Raw genomic sequence first — 24530 nt, forward strand, 5'->3', positions numbered from 1 at the left:
AATTATAACTCACCTAAGGTAAGCCTATGAAGCAAGGAACAGCTCACTTCTTGAATTTTTTCATTGGCAGGGAATGCTTTCATAGCTTCCACCACAATATTGTAACACCTGACATTCCCACTCATGAGGACTTCAACATTGTTGCCTAAATTTAAAAAAAGAATCATAATTACTACAAAGGAATAAGTTTCTTCTTTCAAATATGCATACAAATGAGTATTGCATAGATCTGTGTAATGGGTACAGATCCATATGCAAATAGCACATCTATCAAATAGCTATAAAGATTGCATGTTGTTAGTTGCTAACACAACAGGATGTAGAATTGAGCTTTGGTGTAACTATAAATTATTTTCATTTGGTTCCTTGTTTTAAAATTTTAAAGTATCTGTAGTATTAATATTTTGGGAATTAACCTACCATTTTACCAAAAGCAATCTATAGATTCAGTGTAATTACCATCAAAATTCCAACACAATTATTTACAAAAATTGAAAGAATGATCTTTAACATCACACGGAAACACGCAAAAAAGCAGAATAGACACCAATCCCTAATAATAAAAGAACTACTGGAGATAACACCATCCCCGATTTCAAATTTATTACAGAGCTATAATAATAAAAACAGCATGGTATTAGTATTAGCATAAAAACTGAAATGATCAATGGAATTGAGTTCAGGACCCAGATATAAGTCCACACACAGAGAGATACCCGATTTTCGATGAAGAAGCCAAAAATGCACACTGGAAAAAATATGGCATTTTTAACAAATAGTGAAAATAAAACTGGTGGTTGCATATAAAAGAATGAACACAAATCCCTATGGATCATCCCACCCAAAATCAACACAAAATGGATCAAGATTTGAACATAAGACTAGATATCTTCAATCTGATAGAAGAGAAAATAGTAAATAGTCCTGAACTCATTGGTATAGGAAATGACTTTTTGAACAGAATTATAGGAACTAAGAACAATTAATAAATGGGACCTCATGAAACTGAAAATCTGTATGGCAACGAACACCATCATTTGGACAAAGTGACAGGGCAAAGAATGGGGAATGATCTTTACTGATTATACATGCAACAGAGGGTTAATAACTAAAATATATGAAGAACTAAGAAAAATCATGAACAACAAAGGAACAAGCCAATTTAAAAATGGGGTACAAAACTATGCAGAGTTTTCAAAAGATTAAACACAAATGGCCAAGAAACACTTAAAGAAATATTAAACATCCTTAGTCATCATAGAAATACAAAGTAAAATTATTTTGAGATTCAATCTTATCCAAGTCAGAATGGCTATGATCAATAAAACAAATGACACTACAACCTTGCAAAGATATGGGTAGGGGGAACATCTGTTCATTGCTGGTAGAAGTGCAAACTTGCATGGTCACTATGGAAAGCAGTGTGGTAGCTCCTCAAAGAGCTAAAAATAAATCTACCACAAGATCCAGCTATATCACCCTTGGGTATACACCCAAAGGATTGTGAAATCCTACTACAGAAATACTTGCTCATCCATGTTCATTGCTGCTCTATTCACAATAGCCAGATACTAGAAATATCCTAGATGTCCATCAACTGATGAATGGATAATGAAAACGTAGTACACCTACACAATGGATTATTATTCAGCTCTTTAGAAACTGAAATTATGAAAGTCTCAGGCAAATGGATGGATCTAGAATAAACCATCCTCAGTGAGGTAACTCAAACCTCCCAAAAAAAGACAAATACTGCATGTTTTCTCTTATATGTAGCTTTTTAACTTTCAAGCTTTTGATATGTGTGTTATAATTGGAATAGGAGATTAGGTAACTAGAAAGGAACTACTGGGGAGAAGTAGTTCTTCAAGCAAGGAAAAATATAATATAGTGTCATGTGGTAATAAAGTAGAAACTAAAATGGAAAGTTAAGTAGGGAAGGGATGGGAGAGAAAGGTAAAACAGAGACTACAGAAAGGACAATTAACACTAAAATGCCATTTGAAAAATCATAAGGAAACATACTATAGAATCTTCCATATATATGAAGAGAATCTAAATGGAATTGCCAAATAATAGGTGAGACAGTGCCTCAACTAAGTATCTTATTGCCAAGAAGTAAAACCTCCAGTGCCAGAAATGGGTTACATATAGTCATTGACCAAAGGGTCTCATAGAATTCCCCCCAGACATCATAGGCTGTTGTCAAGGTTATCAGTTGCTTTCTACAACCTGATGGTAAGGCCCTGTTGCTGAATACAACACTTACTTACATCGTCTAACATGGAGAAGTTGAGAAAGTTCTTAACTAGAAGCTTTATCTCTACTGACAGGCATTCATGGTACTAGAAGGCACTCCTCTGCATGCTACCAGAGGAAAAAGATAACCATCAACATTACCCAACTACAAACCCTGCAACCTACAGTGACCTATCAGCATAATGTACTCATGCAATAGTGGCATAAATGTTATGAGAGTAACCAATCACTTTGTTTAAAAATTAGATTTCAGACCCACTCCTTGAGATTAAACCCATACCTGACACTGCTAAAGAGGCCAAGAATCTCAGATTAGATAGATTGTGGGCCTAAGAGCAAACCTAATACTATTATTCTGCTATGAAACATAGCAACAAAATGATTCCTAATGACATACTGCTATACCCATAGCTCAATGTCTCATTCAACACTTATCAGAGAAGCTTCTTCTTGTTGTAGTACAAGATTATTATCACAGAGACCTACAATTAAACAATGCACAGAGAGTGACTTTGAAGCACTCAGTCAGTCCTACTTATGAATATCATTGCTATGACTAAACATCATGACCAAAAGCAAGTTGGAGAAAAAAATGATTTATTTGTCTTACACCTCCATATCATAGTCCATAAATGAAGGAAGTCAGGACAGGAACTCAAGAAGGGATGGAACCTGGAGGCAGGAGCTGATGCAGAGGCCATTGGGGAGTCCTGCTTACTGGCTTGCTCATCATGGCTTGCTCAGTCTGCTTTATTATAGAACCCAGGACCAGCAACCAAGGGATGGCATTACCCACAATGGGCTGGGCCTTCATCCATCAATCACTAACTAATAAAATGCTCTATAGTCAATTTTATGGTTTATATAATATATTTTGATCATGTTTCCCCAACTCCCAACTCCTGCCAGAACCTCCCTACCTTCCTACCCACCCAACTTTATGTTCCTTCTCTCTTTCAAAAAATCCTAATAAAAGCAAAAAGCAAAATAAAAAAAGCAAATGACCAATAAGACCAAAAATGTCAAAACACAAAGTCCACAAGCATAGAATTTGTTTTGTGTTGGCCAAATACTACTTACTGGGCATGAGGTCTATCCTCAAGTGTTGTCCATATACCCAGTGACATTCCATATGATCAAAATATATTGTGTGCAAAAATGTTTTATACACATAATTTAAGACAAAGAAAGTAAAAATTGAGGGGTTTGTACAAGTCTAAAAAACAGTCGTATATATTTCAAATAAATGAGCTCAGAGGTCTACTTCCTGGTTTGAACATTGATTATGGTTTTTGCAATGCCTTTTCCTCACCCAAGGGAAAAAAAACCCTCAAGATTATGTCATACATTAGAACAGTGAAAATATACTTGGATCTATTTCCTCCATCCTAGAGGAGGAGCCAGCAAAGAGGCAGAAATCTTGAACTTCCTGGAGATGGCAGATTGGAGGAGGACAGATAAATACAAAGACAAACTACATGAGCAAGGGGCTGGCATGAGTCAAGCAGAGAGGAAAGAAAGGAGCCATGGGGGGGAAAGCTGCTGTGAACCTGTGCTGTGGGGGAGACACTTCTGTTTCTGAGTGTAATATTAGCTACTCGCCAAACAGAAAAACATCTGTCCGTCAAAGATTTGTCCTAGCATAGCTAAAACTATTTGTAAAAAACAATACATTTTAGTGTTTAAATGGAATTGTAAAAACACCAAAATAGTTTTTAAACTTGCAAGAATGAAAAGAAGTGGCCTGATAAAATGCCTCTGCTGTAGAACTGGCGTTAAAGCCTCTTGATTCCTCATTGTTAACTGCTGCTTGCTTTGACCTTTGTGTTATGAATCAACACATTTTAACGGGATTATGTCATAAGTGGGTGGAAGACAATGGATTCCAAAAGCAATCGGCCCAAAATAAATGAATAATGAACAGAGCCCAGGAAAAGCGTGAGGCAGAAAACAGCCATCTTGCTGACAATGATGTGTCAGAGAAATGTAAAGTATGGCACTCTGCTTCAGAATTAGTATTCAGCCCCATCCTCTGTTGAATGCTTGATTTCCTGTAGATAAGAAAATGCTATGTTTTTATGAACATATCAAAGAGGCAATTTTTCCCAAGAGCATTTGCTTTTTGACCCTACTGCAATGAAGTCTCAAGCTGCTGTACCTGAAAGCATACATGTACATCATATGGGTATTGTGTGTATACTGTATCTACATAGTATGTGTATTATATGTAACATAATACATATATATATTATATACATGTATGGAAAGTTCACATTGTACCACAGTGTTAATGGTTTTCTAATATATATTATATACCAAGTATTAGTTTATATTCTTCACACTAAATTACTAACTTAATACAAAAGAACTTTATGTGTATGAAGATGAAAACACTATTAAATGCATGTTTACATCTGGCTCAAGCCACACAGAGAAATGTGAAGTGCTAGTGTGCACTTATAAGACAGAATCTGAAGCATATTGCAGCCCATTGGTAATCACTGGTAGTGTCTACAGCAAATTATGTCTTCTGATTTCTGCTTTTTTGATGAAGTAGCTAAATTTCAAAGCATCAATAAATGCTAATCAAAAATCAAAACAGAGTTCAAACCTACTGTATGGTTATTTCGGCCACTCAAAACCTCACACTGCTAGGCAGTGCTGACAACACATGCCTTTAATCCCAGCACTCAGGAGGCAGAGGCAGGCGTATCTCTCTGTGAGTTCGAGGCCAGCCTGGTCTACAGAGTGAGTTCCAGTACAGCCAGGGAAACTTTGTTTCAAAGAACCAAAAAAAAAGAAAGAAAGATAAAAAACCTCACACCATGTCTGCACCCTCACCCACTTACCCTTATCATGTCCTTCCCCTGCCTCCATCAGAGAAATTCCTGCAGGTACTTAGAGATATGCATGCCTCTGCATGCAAACACACACAGACTTACACACACACACACACACACACACACACACACACACACACACAAGCTTATGTGCACAAACTCATGCACATTTACACACAGATGCATGTACACACAGTAAACACACTCATGCACACATGCATGTACCCACTCACACACATGCATTCACATTTACACACAGGTACACACACATATACACTCACCACATGCACACATTTATGTGCACACTCACCCATGCTAGCTCATATGCACAAACATACACATGTATACACACACATACATGTTCACAAAGTACAGACTGACATACATTCATGCACATACACATGTACCTAATCACATGCATACATGCATGCATACATTCATATATACACTCACACAGGAACATACACATTTACACACACACACACACACACACACACACACACACACATATGCACACGCTCATAAAACCAGAGTTTCCTGAGTGGCTTTCCATCACTCTGCTCCACATCTTTTTTTGTTTTGTTTTTTCAGTCCTGAGGATTCACTTTAAAGCCTGACGAAACGCAAGCACTCAGTCGGCCAATGAACTGTATCTTTAGTACTTATTTTATTTTATTTTATTTTATTTTATTTTATTTTATTTTATTTTATTTTATTTTATTTTGAGACATGCTCATTATAAGTTGTCCAGGCAGACCTTGCATGCAGCCTCCTGAATGTAGTGGAGATTTCAGACTTGAGCTATAGGTCTAGTCAACACCACATATTATGTTCCTAATGTCCAGCCCCTAAACATTTCCCTGTATTCAATACCACTGCACACCTCCTTAGATGCTAAGTTCTCAGTGTTCAAGACTCTTCAAGAGCTCTGGCCTTGGTCTCTGTATTTTCACAACCACAGGAATTTTGCCTTAGGATGCCTGGCCCTGCCTGGGATCATATCTGTGTTTCCTACTGTATCATGAACTCAGAAGAGGCAAGGCATACATTTATGCTTCCCACTACTGTTTCCCATGCTCTAAGCCTAGAACTGGAGGCAGCATAGTCTGAATAAATATAAATTAATTAAATGAATCAGTGAATAAAGAAGCTTAGCATCCACAAGTATGGTGATATTTCGTTTGTGATCTAACAAATAAAACTTGCTTGAAGATTAGAGTGTGGAACTAAGCCACTAGTTAGCCATAGAGGCCAGGCAGCAGGGGGCACACACCTTTAATCCCAGCACTTGGGAGGCAGAGGCAGAAGGGATCTCTGTGAGTTCAAGGCCACCCTGGGCTACACAAGACTGATCCAGTCTAAAAGAGAAACAGAGCCAGGCAGTGGTGACACACGTCTTTGATTCCAGCACTTGGGGATCTCATGCCTTTAATCCCAGAACTAGGGAGGTAGAGACAGGAAGTGATATGGCTGGGCAGAGAGAGGAATATAAGGTGGAAGGAGACAGGAGCTCAGTCTCTTTCAGGCTGAGGAGTTGCCCGGGTAAGAGGTGGTGGCTGTGGCTTGCTCCTTTGTCTCTCTGATCTTTCAGCATTTACCCCTATATCTGACTCTGGATTTTTACTATTAAGACCAATTAGAATTCACACTACACACACACACACACACACACACACACACACACACACACACACAATCCAAATATGAATTAATTAAATGAATCAGTGAATGAAGCAGTCTAGCATCCACAGAACTACACACACAAACACACACACACACACACACACAAATCCAAAAAGGATGCATTGTAGCTCTGCACATGCAAATCAGAAAGCGTGCAGAGAGGGTACTCACAAGGAACCGCCAGGGAATGCAAGCAGGAGAGCACATGAAACACAATGTCCTTGTCCCCTTTGAAGTTGCTGAGTGTGGTCAGCAGCACCATGTAATCTTTGCTCTCAACGAACTCCATCAGGTGTTCCTCGGAGACTAAACAGAAGGGGAGAGAAAACACATTCACATGCTTTAAGATGACAAAAAACTGTAACTCTTGAAAAAATGCATTTATAAGTACAAAGCATTCACAAAGACAATATACTTAATAAAAAAAAAATGTGTCTCTGCCCCAAAGGCAGAGGAATTTAAAACATGAAATCAGTTTGAAACTTAATTAGAAGGATTCTGTTCTGAACTGGTTATATCATCTTCTAAAATGAGAAATTATCAGGAACCCAATAATTCTCAGGGGAAAAAAAGAGACATATTTACAATTTCTTTGGGGGAAGTCTACAGCAACCTAACAAGTACAATAAAGGTGATATACTGGAAGGAATATTCTATGATTCTGATGGTTGATGATAACAATGGTCCATTGGGGTGAACATCTTATGAGTCTTACCCACTGCTAATAAAGATGACCCTTTGGGATGAGCTACTATGATTTGGGCTACTGATAATGAAGATGACTCATTAGAAATGAATATAAGAGTGACCTGCTGATTATGACTAGGTTTTCTATTTTACTTTTTAAAAAATTATTTGTATTGTGTGTGCCTATTTGTCAGTATGTACAGCACATGCCTGAAGTACCCAAGGAAGCCAGAAGAGGTGGTCGGATCACCTGAAGTCACAGGTGGTTACAAGAAACACTGTATAGGTGCTGGACTTGAACCTGGGTCCTCTGCAGGAGCAGCAATTGCCATCTCTCCAGACCCTATTTTTGGTATTTAAAAGCTAGGGATTTATGGCTGAAGGGAGACACAGCTAAGCATAGCAGTTCAAAACCTCTTAACTGCAGCAAATGGTAAGTGATTAGACTTTAAAATACTCTGTCTTAATGGTTTTCTATGAGAGATCAGAAACTGTCATTCATTTTTTTAGGTGAGATTATCTTTTAAAATTGACATCCTTTATTTTATTAAGTGGGAACTTCAAAAAAAAGTTTAAAAATCCAGTCTGTTAGGTTGAGAATGGTACCAACAAAATGTTAGATAATTCAGTTCTTTATGAGTAAACTTAATTGTTTTCAATTGTATACCAGCCTATCCATGTAAGGTAATGTGAAACTGGTTAAATTTGTTCAGTTAATGATAAATACCATGGGATCTTTATATTTAATAGTGTAGTTTCCACAATGTCCTTTTAATTTTTGATAAGCATCTTTATTAACTAACTTTACAAGATTAACTTTATTAACTAATTACTGTCTCAGGGAACTTGATACTCCTGAAAAAATTCAAAAATTGTTTTCTTCTTATATTTATAAAATATATAACATGATATAACATAATATAACCCTAAGTATTAATGAACGTTGGATTAAGATGCTCCTGTTTAGCAATCATTAGACTGTGTCAATCTGTCCTGGAAGGACACAGCACTTATGAGAGCATAGTGACAGTCTCTTTCATGCATAAGAACTTGCCCAAACAGAAATACAGAGTACAGGTCCTGTGAGACAACAAATTTCAAGTTTTATCCTTCAATTCTTATCAAAGCTTAGTTGCAAGATGTAATGCAGAGAAGGCAGCCTGAGACACATGAAATTCTCATGCTCTTCATAGGCAGTGAACTCTCCTCTACAAAGCCTGATCATCAAAGGGCTGGGTCCCCAAACCAGTAGCAACCACAGTGTGCTAACTAACTGCTAACCTTGAACAACTTGCTCATTTCTCCAACCCATTTCCTCATCAAGTCAGTAAAAGGATTGGACAAAACCAACTCCAACAGTATGCAATCACTTGTTATCAGTTTCTGAGCCTGCTGTGAAACTGTAGAAACACTCAAGGACACTCTGCATTCACCCTGTTCTCTAGGAGAAGCCTGTAGCCATTTCAAGTCTGACAAGATTCAGAATCATAACCCCATTTTAACATGTACTTGACTTCATAGTTTTCTTTTTTCTTCTTAACACCCATACAATCCAGTTTGCAAAGTGAACCTCGAGCCCAGTTATGCAATGGAAGGAAGTCTATGATAACCACATGATTTATAACTTATGAGTGAAATTCACACAACAGGAAGAAGCAATGTTACCAAACTAAGAGACTAGCAAAGCTTATTTCACATTGTAAATAATACGATTATAGATAATTTTTTTGTCTCATTAATTATATCCAACTTTTCCCAGTACAGGCCATTCTTCTTATAAATAAGGAATTTACACTTTTAAATACCTCTCTCAAACAGCACATGTAAAGCCTTGCATCCAAGTTTCTGGACTTCATCATTGGCTAAATATGTGTGCATGGCATCAAAAATTAACAAGAAAACATCACATTCTTCTTCCAGTATCAGCAAAGTGATTTTACCTAATTTGAAGAAAACAATGTGCTGTAAGTAAATCATTGTTTTTAGCAGTAGATACATTAATTTTTGCATGAGGCCTATGAATGTTTTATGGACTTTTATTTTTGATAGACCGCTTCATTGTCCCAAATGTTATCCATAACAAATTCTTTCCAAGTGAAATAAATTCCTAACCACTTTACTATTGTGGGATCTCTTTCTGTATGCTGTGAATATGTGTAGCTCCCATTGAATAACAAATAAATCTGTTTTGGCCTATGGCAGGAAAGCTTACAGCCAGGTGGGAAATCCAAGCAGAGATACAGAGAGAAGAAGGGTAGAGTCAAGAGAGATGCGAACCTGCTGCCCAAAGAGCAACAAGATGTCAGCAGACCAGTAACATCACAGCCACGTGGCAACACATAGATTAATAGAAATGGGTTGAGTTAAGTTGTAAAAGTTATCTAGCAAGAAGCTTGAGCCATAGGCCATACAGTTTGTAATTAATATAAGCCTCCGTGTAATGATTTTATAAGCAGCTGCAGGACCATGGGTGGGAAAGATTTGTCTGGACTATTGGGCAAGTCAAGATAAGAGAAGTTTCCATCTACACTTTACTACACTTTTATAATTTTTGGCACATCATACCACACACACAAAGCCTAGGCCTCCTATCCTACAATCTTGAAATATATCCCTATTTTCCCCTTGACAATTACCATCTAAATATTCTGCGGGTGCCCTTGCTCCTGGTCTTCATCAATGAGACCATCATCTAACAACTACCCAAGAGAAATTTCCTAGTCATTATCCTTCCAAATTCCCTCCCTCTTCCATTTTCCATGAGCCAACTCATTTCATCAAGAGCCAAGCCACTCAAGTGTTAGCTCTTAAATACTCAAAAGCTCTCTCTGAAAAAGTTAGCTCAGTTTTCCTAGCCTACCCAGGACCTCTTCCCATCTCACTGAGAATGCAGAAATAGTTGCTTAATTGCTCTGCTTCTTCTCAACTTCTACCTAACTATTGATAGTTCACTCCCTGCATTGTATTTCTAAAACCTAAATGTGACTCTCGAAGTCCTTTGTTGGAATCTTCTAAGCCCTTCTCTCATTCATACGTACATCAAACCAGATCCTTTACATATCCTACTATATCAGTGTCCTGAGCCCATGCCTAACTCAAGTCTGGATATGCTATACCCATTGTTCTCTTAAATCCTTCCCCCAATGCCTTAGAACTGCAAAGGACCCCATTGCATTAGAACAACACTTTCCTGCCCTAATGTAAGGTGGAGCACAAATAACATCCATTCTGTCAACAAAAGTAACTGTCATGGAATAGGGATTGTAGCAACAAACACAGTTTTTTACTAGGTTTGTGTGTGTGCATGTGACATTGGAGACTAAACTCAGCATACATGCTAAGTTGGGGCTCTACTACTAAGCTAAACTCTGAGCCTCATAGTGATTGTTTCTCTCATACAAATTTGTCAGTCACTAGTTGATTCTCTTCATTATGACACATTTAATCAACCTCACAAGATAGGTCCAAACCCCAATTCAAGAATCAAAAAACTGAGGCACAAAGAGGATAAGTAATCCAAGTGACTTTGCCAAGTGCTCAATAGCTAACTGGAGGCCCAGCTGAATTAAAACTTAAAAGGTCAGCCAGGTGGAATGGTTTACAGCGGTTACCCCAGCATTTGGGCTGTGGAGTGCGGTGACGGGAAGATTGTGAGTTCCAAACAAACCTGGGCTACAGAGAGAGTTCAAGGCCAGTCTGCACTCTGAAGGGAGACCCTTAATCAAAAGTTAGATTGCACTCAAGCAATTTTAGACCGGTCACTTACATTTGTAATCCCCACACGGGACTTTAGCTGCTATCTCCACTGTGGCAAGTTTCATCGTACTTCTCTTAGTTTTCTCACCACCCTTCAATCGTTTCTCTCAATGCATTGCATTATCCCATCTGCCTAGGCAGCCCTAGCCACATAGGTTTATTTAAATTCAAATTGAATGATAAAAATTAAATAAAACTGAAGTCCAGTTTTTCCCATGTCAAATGTTCGACCATTGTGTAGAGCTGCTTGCTCTGACCCTGGGCAACGCATGGACTATTTCCACCACTGTGGAAGGACCACTGGAGCGAGTGCTCAATTGTGACAAATGAAAATGAGGCAAGGAAAAATTTAAGTTCCTAAGCATAAGGGTTAAATAATTGAGTTAAAGGCTCTTTAGGACTCTCCTGTCTGCTGTCCTCTTTGCCCTGGTCCTTTCTTACACCTTCTCTCTCCTGAGGGTCTTCATTAGCATGATTAACTAGGACTCTAATGTCTCACACTCCCTATGCAGCCTCCCTTCTATCTTCTAAGGCCTCTGAAGCTGTGCACACCACATGAAATTCTCTTGACCTCAGAATGACTTCCCATTCATTGAACAAAACTCCCAATCATTCAGGATTATGTCTTTGACAATCACGGCCATCTATCAGGGCAACGATCACAACAATTACACCATCTCAAAATCTCATCTTGGGTCTGTTCGTCTCTTGGCAGAAGTCACCTGAGGGAGAGAGTCTGGTGTGTGGAGTCACATGCTGATTGTGTCACACTCACTTGGTGGCTGAGGCCACCTCTCCGCTCATCAGTGTTTCTCACCCAGAAAGATAAGGAAAATGCCTATCTGGGGTGACATAGGTTTTGAAAGCTTGTAAAGCATGTTACATCTAGCAAACACTTAAGAAACACTGCTACCTGCTTTATCAAAGACAAACTGCAGAAAAGACTTGGAGGGTATACACAGAAAAAGCTACCAGGAATGTGAATTATGGGAGCAGATTTTGGAAGCCAGGTTAGAACTAGGAACATGGGAGGGACACACAAACAACATACAGAACCAAGGTGCTGGGTGACCTCTGAGAGACAGAGAAACAGGAAGCATGGAGAAGACAGACATAGGAAAACTCTCTAGAAATCACAGGTGATTGATTAGCTTACACACTGACCCAGATAACCGTGAGGATCAAGCATTTTCAGTCCTCACTCACCTGAATCTAACAGGAGATCTAAGGCTTTTAGTCCAACTGTTGACACGTTCACATTGGCATGGTGAACTGTTAACATCTTAAGAATCAGCCTGGAATAAAAACAAAATCATAGGACAATGAAAGTCATACAGCAAAGCCAAGGAGACTCCCCAGTGGGAAAGCACTTGATGCCACACCCAACAGCCTGAGGTCAATCCCTGGAGCCCACAAGCAAGAACAAATGTCCACAAGTTGTCCTCTGACTCCCACATATGTGCCATGGCATGCATGTCTCTCCCCCCCACCAACACACGCACAGGTACATACATACATGCACATACATACAAAGTCAATAAATCAATAAAAGCATTTTGACACAAGTTCTTACTCTCTAGTCCCAGCAGGCATGAAACTCTCTATATAGTTCAGGCTAGCCACAAACTCATAGAGATCCACCTGCCTCTGCCTCTCTAGTACTAGGACTAAAGGTGTGCACCACCATGCCAACCTAAATGTAATTTTTTGTTAATGGAAGTTTGGACTCAGGGATTCGATAACATCTAAAACAATATTTGAGTACTGTTTTTCACTCAACTATTCACTTACTGTATTTTGTTCTGTTCAGCAAAGCTCATATGATACATTTCCCCTTGGTACAAACTTAAACCAAGCTTATAAAATTTACAGCCTGGCTTGGAGTGTAGCTCAGCGGCAGAGCACTTGCCTAGTATGCCCAAGGCCCCAGTTTCCATCTCAACCAGCATAACAAATACAAATAAGTAAATGAAATAACCAGGAATACGATTTGTCTCCACTGTGGCAAATACTTCACATGATTCTGTGTGTCAAGTTAAATACATTGAATCTATACATTTTTCTAATTATCAACCATATCTCAGTAAAGTTGGGGGGAAACAGAGAAAGAAACCAATACATTTATTCTTGCATGTAGCACAGTGACAGAGTACTTGTCTACTAGACATAAGGCCTGTGGATTGACCCACATCAGTGGAAAGAGTGAAAAGACTTAGGAAGAATGTATTATTCTGTGTCTCAACAGAAAAGCTAAGTCCTGCTTATATTTCACTAAATGGCCCTACTTAGTCATTAACACACAAAGCACCACAAAGAGTATCCACATCCAGAGGAGATGCCTTGGATACGTCATAAAGAATTTATGAATTATATGTCACACATGTTGATATATTAACATATAGGAAGATTGAATAAGATATTCATTTATATATAACCTTAAGGATCTACTTAAATATTAAAATTATTGCTCTCTACTATCTTTGATAAAGTAATATTGCTTTATATTATATATATATATATAGTACTTTAATAAAGTAATAATGAACTTATATCTATAGTACCTGCTCTCAAATTCACTCACTTTTAATCTGTATTATCAGTTTCAAATGTAACCTTTAACCATTTCCTGCCTGGTGGTGGTTGGTTTTATACTGTTGGAAGAAGACAGAGTTGGTGCCATCCATCCACAGCCTCTTTTATATTTAAAAAACAAGTCCTTTGGTCTCATAGTAAGGTGAAGGACTGTTAAGAACTCTACATACCCATTCTAACCCTACCCCTTCCTGTTCCATTCTGTTAGAACACAGTCCAAGAATAGAGTTGTACAAGGGGAATTCTGATTGCTTGTGAGAAAACTCCAAGAGAAAAGGGACAAGAGTCTTGTGACCTCAGTTTCTCCAAAAACACGGAATTGTTCTTGGAACGTGTTTTTGTGCCCTTCTGGGGTATAGCAGATAAGAATGAGTTCATTTCAAATTACTCATTTCAATTGGATGTTATTATTTGTTTATTTGCCTCTATGGAAAAACATGTGTTTGTTATGTGTGGCTTGTCCTTGTGAATCTATACTATACTCATGTGACTCTTCTTGACCCTCAGGGTATGAACTCTCTGATTATATGTTCTCAATAAAGTTGGCTATAGCATGAGACTTTAGTCTGCCTCATTTTTAGGCTCTGCTCTTGCAGGTTCACACCGTTAACTAAAGCAGTAAAAACATTCTCACTATCCTTCACATGACTACCACAGACAGGATTCCCTCTTCGGTATTCATCAATTTTGGAGGGGAAAAGTTTGGCCACAGAGGGAAAAGGTCTTACAAAATGTTTCCCAAAATGTTCTAGTGTAGAAAACAGGGTTTATCCCTTGGTCACAGGCCCAGATCTCACTTAGAGCAGGAGTGCAGACAACCAACAGAGGTTGAGGGATGGACTTGAGGGGGTAAGCAAGAGAATGGGTGAGTGAATACATAAACAATATTTCCCAAAGAAATAGTTTCACAATTCTCCCCAAATGGTAGGTTCATTCTGAAATACGAGGAGGTTAGTCTTCCATCAGTCTCTGATATTGTAGATTAACTAAACCTGAAGAAAACTGGAAAAATCTCAAACAAACAAAGGGGAAATTTTAAAATCAGAACGACTAATAATTACAAGTATACTGTAGGTAGGTCTTCACTGAATATTACATAACTGACACAGGAATTTCAAAAATTAGTTTGAAAATGGCTACTTTTCTCAAACCATACTCTTGAGAGGGTAGAGACTAAAATCTAGCAACACTGACATGATAGAAGCGGAGAAACATGTAAACACTAAAGCCAAAACTAACTCCCTAAAGAACAGGGACACTGTTCTATCCCATCTAAATTTTCTGATAAGAATTATTAAAATTCAGTTTTTAATAAAACATTTTTCTCAAGCAATGTAGCATTGGAAGTAAAATATCTTCCTAACTGTGGCCCTAGATGTGAGGGTACCTAATGACAGAGGATATTTTTATAAATCTCCAGAAACTAAGTTATTTTTTAAAAAAGGTTTTCCTAGATACAAATTTTTCTTCAAAAATTCTTACCTAATTATGGCTATACATGTGGTCTTATCAGAGACACTCTGTTGAGAGCTTCAACCAAATGGCTGGTAAACAGTCACCTAGACTGTGCTTCAGAGGGCTGAGAGGGACTCATTTCCTCTTTTCTCTTCCTCTTGAAAGCCAGTCTACTTTCACTGAGATTAGTATGCACAGACACATGCAAGTGTGCACATGAACACAGTGGAGCATGACTTTGAAATGGATGCTTACAGAAGTGACTTCTTAGTTGCTGTGACTTTTAAAGAATCTCTGGATTGTATCAGTTCCACCTTTAATAGGAAAGAGCTCATCTTGCTTTGTCTTAAGTCATTCTCAAAAATCTACACACTTCACCATGTATATAATCGTAGAACCATGTTAGTAAAATCATCTCACCTGATGTTTTACCATCAATTTTAGTTTTCTAGTTCACAAATCTAAATTTAAAGATCTTGATAAATATGTTATTGATTTAAGAAAAACATATCTGCTTTGAAGGAATTTAACAGAATGGTTTTGGATGGCAAAAGGGTGTCGTACACAATTTTCCAATGCTGTTTATTTTCACACATCTGTCATACTTACTGATGAATACCAAGGACCTCCCAATCATTTCCAATATCCTGGGGTCCTATTAAGCTCGGCAATGTCCCTGGGCAGACTTCTATTAATTTGCACAGAAGTGACCAACCCACCTGAAAGCAAGAAAAGTAAACATTTACTTTTTTTTCAAGATAGTGTTTCATATACCCCGAGCTAGTCTTGAACTCATTTTGTAGCCACAAATGACTTTGATCTTCTGATCCTCCTTTCTATCTAAAATGTTAGCATTACAACCATGTACCATCGCACCCAGTTTATGTGATGCTAAGGATGATTGAACCCAAAGCTTCCTGTATCATAGGCAAACACTGTACCAACTGACCTATGTCCCCAACCCCATAGCCACATTTTTAAAGGCTTGTAGTAAATGAGCCAATCATGAGTCTCTGCTTTTTTTTTTAGCAGAACAAATAACTATTTCATTTTTAAATAATCATTTTAAGACAAAACAAAACCCTAAAATGCTTTCTGAGAAATGGAAAAGAAGGTGTGTACTTTGACCACACATTGCTTTCAAACCACATGCAACTGGAACACAAAAGTATTATGGCATTCCTGAATAAATACAAAATATATATCCTTATTATCTAAATCAAACAAAATAAAGAACAATTTGAAAGGACACACTAAAATTATTAAGCAAGAATGGCTATATTCTCACCTTATTACTTTTTAACATATAAATATCTAACATAATCTTTCCCAAGAATTCAAGATTTTGATTATAGAAGAGGAAGAGGCTCGGAATGGAGAATTGGAGGAAGCTGGGAGATTTTTATGGCAACATGAAATGACTGGCCTTGGGTAATAGAGGCCTATGAGCAGTACTGTCCTATGATTAAACCTACATCTGTTACTGGAAAAAGAAAAGGAGCTATAATAGGAGGCAGAACACCTAAGTGCCCCCTACATTCCCCTCATGTCTAACTGTGTACTGTGAGGCCCCAAGTATCCTAAAACTCTCCACAATTACGTGCAGTGTAAGAGTTTATTGATGCATCTTACATACGCCTTTTTAAAAGATTTGTTCATTTTCTGTGTTTGAACATTTTGTCTGCATGTGTGCATGTATGACACTGTTGTGTCTGATTCCTTGAGGCCAGAAAGTGGTGTCAGCTTTCCCATGCTCTAGCAGGTGTCTCTGGAGCTCTGAGAAACACTAGGACTAAAAAGCAATTCAGGAAGGAAAGGATTCATTTCATCTTACAGCTTCCAATCTACCATCAAGAGAAGCTGAGGCGAGAACTCAAGGTAAGAACCTGGAGGCAGGGACTGAATCAGAGACTGTGGAGAAAAGCTGCTGACTGGCTTGCTTGGTTTGCTGTCTTATAAAATCCATAACCAATCCCTAACCAACTTCCCCAGAGAAGACATTGCTTACAGTGCACTGGGCCCTCCCACAATCATTAATTAAGAAAATGTCCTCTAGACTTGTTCATAGGCCAGTCCGATGGAGGTAATATCTCCGTTGAGGTCTCCTCTTGCCAAGGACTCTAGTTTGTGTCAAGTTGACAAAAACTAACAAGTACAGGTGGTACTGGAATTACACATATGGTTTGAAACCACCACATGTGTGCTGGAAATCAGACTAGGGTCCTCTGAAAGAGCAGCAAGTGCTCTTAACCATGAAGGCATCTCTTCAGCCCCCATTTTCAAATGCCTTTGCACAGTCCATTAGATATGACTCCAACATCATTAAATCATTCTTTCCCTCTGGAAAAAAAATACAAACTCCCAATTCCAACTCAGAGATCAGCCCACCCTTCCCACTACCGCTGTAAATCTGAAGCATCATCCATTCTTCCTACGTGCTAAAGAACGATACTCGATATGATCAAGAAACAAAACAGAACATTTCTATCAAGGTAGCACACGGGTAATGAAATGCACAATTAATGAAAGGGTGTCTGAGAATGACTTATAATACATGTTAAAAAATATGAATCCTGGAAGAAAGATTGACTGTGAGTCAGAACTACTCAAAGGAAGACTAAATGTGGCAGAGGTAAGACTCCAGCCACAGTTCAAAATTCATGAGCCGTAAGATGAGTGGGGAGCCAGTGACAAGGATTGTGTGCAGGAGAGGGGACTGCAGTTGGATAAAGTTGGACAGAGAGTGAAGATATACGATACAAAGAGCTGAATGGCACGGTGAGAAATTGACGTTCCTTTGCTATGGGGGAGTGGCACATGTCTGTGTGTTTGCATGAGCAGACAGGAGGCCCCTCACAACGACAAAAGTCCGTATGATCTCTCCAGTCCCATCTCTTTACAACATTGTTCATGCTAGAGTCTCTTTACTATACTATTTTCGAATTAAGCGGTGAGTTGCCTCATGTTGCCACTACTTCCCTTCAAATAATTGCAACTTCCTTTAAAAGACAGAAATCTCTAACAGTCATTTTTTTAACCCATGTTTAAGTTGGTACCCTCTTCTATGTAATCAGAACAGACATTAACAATCCAGCTGTCTTAGAAACCAGCTGTTTCTGAGATTTTTAAAAACTCTATGAAGCCTTTTCCCCCAGGCATTTAAAAAAGTAGCCTTCTGAGGAGCTTCTAATGAGGAAATGCATTATAGGATGCTAAATTCCTGTCCATACCTGTATCTGGCTGACTCACTGAGAAAAACCTGCTTTGTTCAGGTTGCTAAAGCTACAGCATCAATAACTGCTTGGCAGAAAGATCCATCCGAGCGGCTGAGCCTGCAATCCATGAGTGGCGCTTCCGTGACTAAGCGACATCTCTAGCAGCAAAGCAAAGCAGGGGTAACAAGCGATGCATTAATCTTTCAATTAGGAACTTATCCTTCTGAGAGAGAAAGTTCTTACCCTGCACAGTTAAGGTCGACACAGCTTTTTCTCTGCTATAAGTTGCTCTATAAATTCAAGCATCCCATTCATGAACAAGGGGGGAAAGTTAAAGGGTTGTAGAACACTTAACACACTTCCATTTATTTGGTTCTCCTTCTTCAAAGGTTGGAACTACTTGGAAAACGAGAAGTAACATTGGGGAGCAGAGGAAAATGATTGACAGGACGAGGAATGCACAGGGCAAGCTTGACAGCAGAGCTCCAAGAACTGCATTTGCGAAGAAGCACAGATAAAGAAAAGTGTAAAACTCCAGAGTCTGCAATATCACATTGGATGACTCTAACAAGAAACCTTAACATGCATTTCTTAAGAGAACTCCTTACCAAACTCCTCATATTCATGGAGAGATCTTCATTTGGTACTTCTAGCTAACTGAATGCAAGAAATAGGAAAGGATACTCTTACTAATTATGTGAATACCAATTATGTGAAGAAATTTAAAAGAAAATATTCCTTTCCCATAGACTTGAAAATCTTTGTAGAGAGAGACCCCCTTTCTACATCCCTTTGATAAGACCAGTGATGATGTGGCCATTGTCCGTGCTCATAGGATCCGTGCCGAGCCATTGGACTCTTGCTCGCTTACACATCTTATGAATTCAGCACCAGCTGGTGGAGATTTTGAAGGCATGAAGGGATTTCAGTCCTCACTGTCTTACAAGCTCCCCCAGGGACTACTCACTCTCAACTGAATCAAGACAAAGGAAAAACATTGGTCAGCTTTCTTCAAAGGGCAGTGAGATTCCAGTAAGAATCGACTACTGTAATATGCATAAAGCCCTTCACAGATAGACACAAACAGAACATCAGATGTGCTGATTTTATTCTGCTCTATTACCAAACTGAAGGCCGTTCCTTTCTAACACACTTTGCTGCCCCTGCCCCCACCCAAACAACATCATAGCCATTGCAGACAAGTGTGCCCACGCTTGGGCATTTTCTGTAATCAGGAATTAGAATGTCCCAGTTGGGTGTGTAGCTAGCTCACTGGTAGAGCATTTGTCTAGTATATGCAAAGCCCTGTGTTTAATTCCTGGCATCTAAAAGACAACAAACAAACAAACAAACAAACAAACAAACCAAAGAGAGAGAATTGGGGAGGGGGGAAAGGAGAAAAAGGAAATGGGGGAAGAGGAAGAGAAGAGGATAAAGAAGAAAAGAGAAGAGGGAGGGGTGGAAACAGACAAAGGGGACGAAGAAAAGAGGGGGAGGGAGAAGTGGGGTGACAGGAAGGAGGAAATTAGAGTGTTTGGGGATGTAGGTCAGTAACCAGGGCTTTAGCACGTTCCAAGTCCCGGATTTTGATTTTCAGCACAGAGAAAGGAGGAAGGGAGAGACAGGGATGGCCCAGAGACAGACAGACACAAGAGCAAGAGGCAGGCAGACAGAGGAGCGAGACAAGAAAGGAGAAAGAATCAAACAATGGATGTGTTCCAGACTTCCCTGCGTTCTCAGATCAGCTACTCTCTTCTGGACCCTGCTGACTGAAAAACAAGGTCCAGTTTTCCCCAGCTTTTTTTTTTTTTTTTTTTTTTTTTTTTTTTTTTTTTTTTTTTACCAAGCAGGGGTGAGTCTACCAATTATAGTGCTTGGTAGTGTAGGCAACCAGAATTAGACACTTTTGAATATGAAGCAAGAAGGATGCTGTAGGTGGCGAGCAGAAAGCTCCTTAAAAATGATTCATATTCCTTGGGTAAATTTCAGACTCCGAGTGCTAAAAAGAACAGTATCTTTATCTGCCTCCATCTTTCTCTTGATGTTGTTTGGTAATCACCTGAAAATCATTAGCCAGATAGAAAGTAATTCACATTTGGAAAAATACATTATTGCAGACATAAGTGTGCTTGTATACAAGAAAACTAAAGCCAGGTGTGATGGTGTGCATCTGTGATCACAGCAGTGGGAGGCTGTGGTGGGAAGATGGCCAGTTCCAGGCAGTCTGGGCTTTACTGTGAGAACCTGAGTGGGGGGGGGGGGGACCCGGAGAGTGAAATAAGCCTTACTTCTGTCTAGTTACCAGAACCAATATGAAGGAATATTCTCACTTCACCTCCACAGAGTTCCCTATAAGTCTTAGTATTGGGATGACAAAACGGATTTCAATTCCCCAAATCACAAAACTCCAAAGGAAGTTAGTACCTTTAGAAATAATTTTGTCTTGACTGAAAGATACACTTTAATTATCTGGGGCTGCTTTGAAAATCACGTTTAATTACTTAGCCTACTTCTGGACTTTCTGTGACACAGATCCTAGAAGGTACACTTTTTTGTATCCGTTTTGAGGGACAACAGCTACAAAGTAGGAATGTAAACACAGGGGGATTCCGGAAACATCACTTTCTTTAGACACTGCAAGGTACGCTGCAGGAAAAGCCGTGAACTCCATCTTCTGCTAATATAAAATCATGGAAACAATCTGACCCTTGAAAGTCTGCTGTTTACTTGGCTGTTTTATTCCTGATAACTTAATCCCCGCCCCATTTGCTGGAATTAATCACAGCAATGCCCTATTAAAAACACTGTGTATATTAGGAAAATGTTTAGAATAGCTTGAAAAGTTAATGAACTCACCTTGCCAGTAAGAGAATGTTTTCATTTTGCTGCTACCACTGTCTAGAGCCTGTCAGTTAATAAAGTTGCTTCTCCTCTGCTCGTAGTGGCTAACAATCGACAAGGTTTCCCTCTTGAAGCTAATCTCGAGAACCCGGGACACAAGGCCTAACATATAAAGGTCTTCAGAATAGAAGGAAAGGCCCATTTACCTGCTGCACACAGGCGACTCTCATGTAGGAGTCCAGGATGATCAACAGAGGCACGTGGAAATTTTTCCCTTCAAATAACTTGGAGGCTGGAAAAGAAGAGGGAAGTGGGGGAAGAAAACAAAGTCACAACCCACAGCATCCTTTCGACGACCTTCCCAGGATCCCAGCTCCTTCCTCCCCGAGGGCAAGGGGTGGGGTGCCCAAGATTAGCACCCCAAGTGCGGGATAAAGTTTGCAGAGGAAGGAGGGGCTGCAGGCATTACCTCTGTCGGAGTAGGTAAAAACAAGCATGTCCTCCAGGAGCTGGAGCAACGTCTCGATCTGCTTGCCTTCCTGGACATTGTTCAGCCTGACTATCAACTTCTTCAGAGCCTCCTCCTCCTCTTCCTCCTCGCAGCCCTGGGAGCCGCCACTGGCCATGGTGCGGCGGCGGGGACTGCGGGCGGGCGAGCCTGGGAGGTGGCTGCTCTCGGCACTGCTCCGCCGCCTCCGCTGCAGGCCCAACCCTCGGCCTCCGGCCGCGCCCAGACAGCGACCGTGGCTGCCCCGGCCCAGCCTCAGCCCGGCCTTCCCAGCCGCAGAGCCGCGCTGGGAACTCCGCCGGGGGAAAAGCGAAAGCTGCCACCCCGCGATCTAAGAATAGCAAAGGGGCGTTGGGAAAAGAGGACACCGCCCAGTTGGCCCCTTTCGGGGGAAAATGGTTTCTTTAAGAGTTCCCCCTATAGGGAGAGGAGTCATTTTTCCCCCAAAGGATGCAGCTTTTAACAATCAAAATCGGTCAGCTACATAGGCTTTTCGGTGATGATTGTGGCTTTTGCTGGTTGGGTGAGGGGAGGCATGAGTTGTTTGCTTGCTAGTTATCTGAAGCTCCGGTTGCCAAAAGGCCTCTCAGTTCTTTTGGGTTTGCAAGGCAGGATCCAGGAGTTCTGATTCAGCTCCCTGTTCTCAAGGATGGAACTAAGGGAACACAGGATAGTCGGTGAAATAAAAGATGCAAGAAACAGCCCTTGAACGTCATTCCTGGCCAGAACTAGTTATTAGTACTGATGTCCAGAAGTCTAAAGTTAAACGAGGGATCTGAAGTATGGGCAACTGGTAATTCCAGCACCTGGGAGGTGAAGATAGGAACCATAGAAGTTTGAGGCCATCCTTGCCTCATACCAAGTTCAAGGCCAGCCAGAGCTAAAAGAGCCTATCCAGAAGGGGAGAAAGGGGGGGAGGAAAGAGGGAGGAGAGAAGGGAGGTAGAAAAAAGAGGAGGGGGAGTGAAAGAGAGAGAGATGAGAGATGGGGAGGGGGGAAGAGAGGAGGGGCCTGGAAGGCACAGTGCTAAAGTACTTGTGTGAAGAAAGGTTTTGGATTCCAAAAAGAAAAGAAAATGCCAACGTTTTTTCAAGAGAACTCGGGAACAGTGCTGTAGACAAGGGTGGAACAGAGATGATCCATGGCCTTCAAATGACCTCTCCTCAAGGTCATTTACACAGGAGGACAATTAAACCAAGTTAGTATTTCATGATTTCCAGTTCAACATCCTGATAATAATTTCAAAATGAACGCGAATTCCTCTCCTTACTGAGGAGGCACCTGTGGGGCAGGGTAGTGAAAGCTTGCTGGAACCACAGAGGTGGAGAGTGGGGGTGTGTTTGAGTGTGGGAGGAGGGGGGTGCTGAGAGCTATGACTTAAATCCAGGTTGGAGGTTTGTCCACAGTCCACTCACTTCAGCAGGACGAGAGAGCAAGTTTACATCAGCCTGGGTATTGAGTTCTTTTTGTTGTCAAAGGTTTTTTTAATCTTTACAGACATGTTCTAAATGTTTATATTTGCAAGGATAGAATATTTAGAATTTGCTTTCACGTAATCCATGCTTGCGGGGGGCAGGGGGGGGTGTTGAAATGGGAGAAGGTAGAGATGAAATAACAACTTTGGAACTGGGAGTTGTGGAAGGGAAGAGATGCTCCTCTGGTGTGTTACATTTCTATATGTGTAATTTCCCATATAGAAACAAAACTCTCCACTTAGGATCTTTACGAGACCTGCAATTACCCTCTTCTATGTGCTTTCTGGACTTGTTTCAACTTCTGAGAACTGAATGAATACCTGGAACTTTCTTTTTCTCCCTCTTCCCCCACCCCGTTTCTCATTTAAAACAAAACAAAACAAACAAACAAAAAACTTGCCAGTAATTGAGACTTACTTCCCTTTAAAAGAAAGTTCTAAGTGACAACATGTTTCCTTAAGTTCCTCAATCCCTTCACCCACCTGTAGGCCTCCACACTGGCCAGGCTAGCAAACAGGGGGCTCTGTCTGAGCTCTCTACTGGAAATGTTTGCCAGAAGCCTGCAGCTTAGGGCAAAGTATCCTTGAGTTCTAAACATGTTTAATTGATTGACTAAAATTCCAAGACTCATTAACTCCCTAGTCAACAAGAATGAAAATGAGGGTTACAGACAGAAATCCATGACTAAGGCAGTATTCAGTGGAGAATCAAATAACACTAAATATTTCCCTAACTTCTGAGGAAGGAAAAAATAAAACTGACATCACCAAACATAGCAAACACCAACGCAAACTCCAGATGGGCTAAAAGTCAAAACAAAAATAACTAGGGGAAATATATATTAAACGTTATTTAATCTTGCCTAAACAGCAAAGGCAGGAACAGAAAACACAGGAAGTTAACATTTGTGATTCATTAAAACATATTTTCTGCCATCAAAGAAAAACATAAACTAAAGGGAAATGATAAATGGGGGAAGGGAATTACATACGGCAAAACCAATTAACTTGAAAGGTTTTAATGAATCACTGGAGAAAAGAAAAATGCAAATTTACTGTGAATGACCAGGAAGTTTTAAAGAATGTGTTCATAAAGATCAATTCAACTTTGTATGTGAAATAGCATTGAGAAAAAGAATTGAATAAATCTAACAAAATAGACACAAAACTTTCACAAAGAAGTGATCAAACTCTATGAAAGGTATAAATAAATGGTTCTA

The 24530-nt window shown here is 39.8% G+C and overlaps 1 protein-coding gene across 1 annotated transcript in view; it reads right to left on the minus strand.

Moving 5' to 3' along the window:
- Positions 1–22004, minus strand: part of Lrrk2 (leucine rich repeat kinase 2) — a 138750-nt gene extending 116746 nt beyond the window's left edge. The window contains exons 1-7 of the mRNA XM_059247707.1: positions 21798–22004; positions 21535–21620; positions 15882–15991; positions 12432–12520; positions 9275–9409; positions 6954–7088; positions 14–145 (exon numbers count right to left, since the gene is read on the minus strand). Coding sequence (XP_059103690.1) covers positions 14–145; positions 6954–7088; positions 9275–9409; positions 12432–12520; positions 15882–15991; positions 21535–21620; positions 21798–21954 — 844 coding nt within the window. The 5' untranslated portion in view covers positions 21955–22004. The remainder of the gene's footprint in view (positions 1–13; positions 146–6953; positions 7089–9274; positions 9410–12431; positions 12521–15881; positions 15992–21534; positions 21621–21797) is intronic.
- Between the last annotated feature and the right edge of the window lie 2526 nt (positions 22005–24530).

This window comes from Peromyscus eremicus, chromosome 20 (genome assembly GCF_949786415.1).
Source record: "Peromyscus eremicus chromosome 20, PerEre_H2_v1, whole genome shotgun sequence".
In the NCBI taxonomy this organism is placed as follows: Eukaryota; Metazoa; Chordata; class Mammalia; order Rodentia; family Cricetidae; genus Peromyscus; species Peromyscus eremicus.